The 6,000-nt window shown below is 44.7% G+C and overlaps 1 protein-coding gene across 2 annotated transcripts in view; it reads right to left on the reverse strand.

Annotated features, from left to right (window-relative positions):
• Positions 1-5,239, reverse strand: part of LOC114061887 (gamma-aminobutyric acid receptor subunit beta-1-like) — a 92,175-nt gene extending 86,936 nt beyond the window's left edge. Inside the window, exons 1-3 of one of the 2 annotated variants that reach the window (XR_003572244.1) lie at positions 5,110-5,239; positions 4,931-5,022; positions 4,785-4,852 (exon numbers count right to left, since the gene is read on the reverse strand). Coding sequence is in view for 1 of the 2 variants with exons in the window: in XM_027892792.1 (XP_027748593.1) it covers positions 4,785-4,852; positions 4,931-5,022; positions 5,110-5,189 (240 nt within the window). In the remaining variant the exon portion in view is untranslated. The remainder of the gene's footprint in view (positions 1-4,784; positions 4,853-4,930; positions 5,023-5,109) is intronic. The other variant, XM_027892792.1, reaches the window with a different exon arrangement.
• Between the last annotated feature and the right edge of the window lie 761 nt (positions 5,240-6,000).

Below are 6,000 nucleotides of genomic sequence, written 5' to 3' on the forward strand. Positions count from 1 at the left end.
TTAATAATCACGTAAAAGTGCTTTTGCATGTCCTTCATGTTCTTTAGGATAGATGCTATATAACAGAAAAATACTTCTTCCTTCTTTTGCCCTAGAACTACGCAATTTCTAAATAGTAATTACAGACCTTTAAGTCTTTTAAAAAAAAAAAAAAAGGCAGTTTAATCTGTATGAACATCTTCAGGTAAATATATTTATTGTCACTGTGACTACCCTGATCACTTGTGTTGCCACATTGGCTGAACGAACTGAAGGAGGTTTTGACTTATTAGTTCTATATGAACCGGACTTAAGATCACAAACAATGAGGCTTGTATGCTCTGATTCAAAGAGGCATGAGATGGAGTTCATAATGCCAATTTGGTTCCCTATTGTAGAGTTTGTTTCCTACACTGAGATTCACAATGGCCACCATGCCAATTCTCAAGATACTTAATCAAGACAGGGAGAAAGAACAAGACCTGTGAAACTCTGGCTATGCCTATAAACTTAGCCTTTCTCAATTTGCAAAACTTGTCTTAAGATAGACAAGAACCTGCATCCATACGTGAAAATCTTTCTACCATTCTTAAAACTGGGGTCTATTGCATGAGCTCTGGCCTGCCAGGATTAATGGTCAAACTTTCAGTGCTTTGGTTACCCAGCTCAGCCCAGTGTTTAAACTCATAGATTTAGCTTATCTTGACTAAACATCTATCAGTATAGGACCCCACTGTGAGAAACGGCCACATCCCACAGTAACCTGGCTGGCATCAGCTCTAAAGTAAGGTGAAGGCCTTCTGCTCTTCTAGGTCCTGGAGGATTCCATGTCCTTGCTCTGGATTTACAGGCAAATCTGAAAAACTTTTGCTTGTATATATATATATATATACACACATATATATATATATACACATATATATGTTTATTAAGGTTAAGGGAAGTTCTGCCTCTGGAGTGTGTTAACCAGTTTTAAATGTAAGAGCCTTTAGTACAAGTGTAGAGAAGCTAGAGAACTGAACATTCTTTCCATGTTTTCTTTAACCTTGTTTTCCTGGGACACAAAATCTTCAGCCTGCGATCATAGAAAGTACATCATCATCATTGTAAAATCAGTATGGTAGGTCAGGAATAGTGTTCCCAATATAAAATAAAGGGCTTTTTTTTTTCTGCCTCTTGAGGTCTCTTTTATCTGCTCTAAAAGAAGTTAGTTATCATATGAATTTTTTTTTAAACTTTAAAATATGTAAATCTATCTTTTGCCTATTATAAAGTTTTTAACACCTTTTATTCAGTAAGAAATAATTTTAGAGAAAATTAAGTTATGAACCACGTGATTTTTTTTTTAAGAGTCTAGCTACTTCTTGACTGTTTCCTAGCAGATACACCCATATATTATTTATTTGCATACCATGAAGCTTGGCAGGACTACCATCAATCAGGCTATCCATGTTTATTCTTGATGTACAAACATCACCTTCTGTTAACCATGTAAAGGTTTCAGAGCAAACCAGACATCACAGCAGTGTAATAGATTTAGTCATAGCATGGTTCCTAATGAAATCTTTATATTAATGTATGTGTATGATATACTTCTAAGGGAATTCTGTCACGCATGAAAGTTAGCCGAGCAGTCATTAACTGAGACAGAGGGAAGGGTCACCTTGTACCTTTGGAAGAGAATGCTTCCAGTTACTGTAGCAAGAATGTGAAAATCTGATGGAAACACTAAAACTTCAAGTATTTTAGGGAGAAAGTCAGCAGTGGTCCCTGGGACTTTTACATTCTACTTCTCCTGGTTGTTCATTGTTTGGCAAGCTCTTCAGGTTATTTCCTGTAAAACTCAGTATAAGACAACATATCTGATGTCAAATGGGAGAGTCATAAGAACAATCACTTCAAATAATCCTTTTGCAAAAGTTGCTATGGCAGCTCACCACAGTATTATTGAACTACCACGCAGACATAAAACAATGATGTTTAAAGAGCTGAACAGATGAGGACCAAGTACTCAGGGGTAAATAACAGAACAGTTGACTTCAAGACTGTGCAACTCTTGATTCATTAGTTAAGTATTACTAAAGTATTTCACAATAGTTTAGTGTATTAGAAGAAGCCACTACAATCAGACAAGCTGCTTGAACAGACAGTTATTACCACTGATGTTCAGAGAATTCAAAATAATTCTGTTGTCTATATTTCAACTTTTTATGTGAGGACTGGATATATTTGGACATACAAATCAGCCTGTTGGCAGAGAGCCTACAGCCACGACAAAGTCTCAGCTAACACACCAAAGGAGAACATCTCCTTCATAGCCTACATACATATATATTAACCTTTACTCTTATTTAGGCATTGAGACTGGAATACAAAATTTAACCCTGTGGGTACCATGATTTGGAGTAACTGTCTCTATTATTCTCGGTATAAGGTTTTATGTTCCTGAGGAAAGCCAAGGGATAAGACAACTCCTTCCAATACTGCTAAGGTGAGACTGACTGAATTCTGGCGGAATCCAACCGGACTCTCTTGGCAGAGGAGCTCACATGATGAGGGTGTTGCTTTCCCGCTCATGTTACTGGTTTCCTTCAGTAAGAAAATGACCCTATAGCCAAAAGAAGCCATAAATTAGGATCTTCTGAAAAAAATTTCTGGGTCTGAAGCCACAGGATGGTAGCTCTTACTAAAAAAATTAAAAATAGAAAAATCTATAAGACAACAGTTTAAAAGCAGAGAAGGTAAACAATTCACCTGTGACTGCAACATTAAGCGTCTCAAAGTTGTGATTTCTCATAAAAAAAAAAAAAGTACTAGAATAATGCATTATTTTACTAGGTAGAAAAACTTTTCTTAAGCCAAGATGTTGATTCCCTCATTTTGGTCATGGTCCAAAACCAGGCAGACAGTCTCTAGCAACACAATAAAGACCTTACAACAAAGAACACTCTACACATGGGGATGTACGGGTAGCACTTGTGATATGGGCAAGGCCTTTCAGATTGATTCAGAATGCAGACTGTTTTTTGTGTGTTTTGCCTTAAGTAATGGGCTATTGGCTATAACTGGGAACGGTTGATTCTTTTTGCTGTGATATGCAGCATTTTCTGAAATGAAAACATTTTCTTACTTTCTGACCACTTTTAATCAAGCTGCCCCCCTAGCACACAGAGATTACTCAAAGAATCCATCTGGCATGTAACTTCCCCTAATCAAAAATCAGAAGGTTCAAATTACAATTTTCCAGGGGCTGTGCAAGTGTTAGAATGGAGAAGAAAACTTTGATGGATCCAGCATGCAGCTAAGAAATGCTGTGAACTGATGCAATTAATGCTCTGTGAGACTGCCATTGGAAACTGACATATTCACAGATTAACAATACTTCAGGTGCTGAGACTTTACAAATTCTGGACCTTTCAGGAGAGGTATTTTGCTGTTCGGCTTTTCACAGGTGTACTGCTTTGTAGAAGCAGCAATCCCATTACAGGGTGGTAGAGGTAGTTTGGAGTTGGAGTATATTTGTTCTTTGACAATTTTGATAAGGTCTGTGTTCTGATTCCTCTGTCTCATCTGTACCATGGTACTGTCTGTACCACGTTCCTTCCTGAAAGTACAATACAAGCAACAAGAACTCCAGGAGCTGAAACTTGTAAAATGTTCTCTGCGTGGCATTAGCAGTCTGCAGAACCTGGTGTGCTAAACACTATGTGACAACTCTCCTTGCCTCCCCATTCTCCATGCATATTCATAAGCAAATATTACAGTTACAAACAAACATAAGCTGTGTATATATAACAAATAACAGAAAAAAACTAAACATGAAAATGAAAACAATCCCTGAAGAGACTGCTTTAATGACAGCTACTAACTAATACATCAAGGAAGAAATTCCCACTCTTGAGTAAATTACTTTGCATGGGCAAATATCACCCAATATAACAAACTGCTGATCAGGACGGAAATGTAAGATTTCTAGCTTCTTTTAACTAAGTAGGTATTCCCCTATGTATAGAAAGCATTTTCACATGAGAAAGATTTTCATATGAGATCAAACATAAGAGACTGAGAGCAAAATGCCCATGGTGCAGACTAATTCAACATGATTTTGTATAATGTTCAAATTTACAACTGATTTTTCGTTTTCTTCTGGGAAAGGGCTGTCAAATGAGGCAGGCACTAAACAGAGACGTTTGCTCTTTAAGCCTGCATGTCTATTAGCATTCCTTCTTGCAGTAGATCTGAAATCAAATATAGTATGTTTCACACCTGTAGCTACGAGACTTTTCTGATTCTGATAGCTGGAAACATCCTTTGTACTTATTCTGCAACATCGTTATTCTTTCCCTTCTACAAGAGTGTTTTCTAGAATCTCCTTTTTATTTTTCCTTTGCACCTTTTACTCAAGGCCACTAGCTTGCAAAGTGAAGTGTCTAACTGTTAGTTTGAATAATTTAACATGAAAACATGCACATCTGGCCCTCGCTGCTACAGCTCAAAAAACTCCAACATTTCCGAAGACAGCTGTTGACTACGCAAAGGGCAAACCAGGGCAAGGCGGGACCCAGAACCTCAAACCTGCACCCAGTATTCTGACCAAGGGCTCTTCTGAAGCGCCACCGCAGGTGTGCCAACATCATGTCAAAAACGCAAAATAACTTTTCCTAGCAACTGTAACATCCTTGGTTATTTTGTAGCACCTGCCGTGGCTCGGTAGGTAGGCGGGCTCCCGGCCCCGGGTCTCCGGCTGCCTCCGCACCGGCGGGACGGCGCCCGGGCTCCACGGCCCCGGCCCGCGGGTCACTCACCATGTTGACTTCCGAGACCACGTCGATGCTGGCGATCTCTATCCGCATGCCCACGTCCACGGGTGGACCTGCGGGGGGAGCGGGAGGCGGCGTTAGCGCACCTGCGAGGGGCCGGGGCGCGGGTCGGGGGAGCGCGGGCGCCTCACCTCCGAAGTCGGGGCGGAGGCGGATGTCGTAGCCCTGGAGCAGCCTGTCCACCGTCTCTTTCACGAAGGACATGTTGCTGGGCCCGTCGGCGCTGCGGGAAGGAGCACAGGCTGGGTTAGGGCGGCCGCCGGGGAGCCCCGCGCCCGCCTCCCTCCCTCCGCATGCCGGCGGCGCTCACCTGCGCGCCGCGCACGCCACGGCCAGCGCCAGCGGCAGCAGCAACTCCCGCGGTGCGGCCCGCCCGGCCGCCGCCCCCATCCCGGCGACAGCTCAGGGGGGACGCGACAGGCGATGGAACTCGGCGAGGAGCAACAATTCCCCACGGGGGGGGAGAGCGCATGCGCCGAGCGCCGCGGCCCCCGGGGCGCCCCCTGCCCACCCCGGCCCGGCCCGGCCCGGCCCCGCCGCAACAGGTGCTGCGGGAGCGCTGAGGGCGGGCGAGCCCCGCGGCTGGCGGGGCACGGCGGGGCTGAGAGCTCCGGGATGCCGTGAGCGAGGGGCAGCCCCTGCCGGGTGCGCGCCTCCCTCCAACCCCCCCACGTCTCATCCCGCTGGAGCGGGGGCTTCCCGTCAAGAGCCCGTGGATAATTGCCGAGGGCACCTCTGCGTGAAAACGCGCGGCGATGGGGTGTTAGCCATAACGCGAAAGGGAAATGGCAAATTCGAAAGACACGGCACGTTTCGGTGCAGGTAGCGCTCTGTCCCGCCGCGGGGGCCGGCGGGCGCACTCGCCCCTCGGAGCGCTCCCCGCTCCCGCAGCGCGCCCGTGGCGGAGCTGCCCCGCAGCGGCCCCGCCGCGCCCCGAGCGGGAGGGAGGTCGCCTCAGATTTTTAGCCGTGGTTTTTCGACCAAAGTAATTCATCTTGCGTTTAGAACGAGGTGGATTGATTGACTGATTGATTGATTGATTGATTGATTTTAGGACTCTTGAAATGGATGCTGTAATGTAACCTCACCTGTCATGAGCAATATTACGCAGTGACTGATGCACCTGTGCACCTGTGAACAATTTGTGGCTTTGCCGGTGCGGGGCCGCTCTGTTTCACTGCACTGTAGCTCAACAGAAATA

Source organism: Empidonax traillii, unplaced genomic scaffold (genome assembly GCF_003031625.1).
Source record: "Empidonax traillii isolate 1590-97213 ecotype Southwest subspecies unplaced genomic scaffold, ASM303162v1 scaffold368:size764316, whole genome shotgun sequence".
Taxonomy (NCBI): domain Eukaryota; kingdom Metazoa; phylum Chordata; class Aves; order Passeriformes; family Tyrannidae; genus Empidonax; species Empidonax traillii.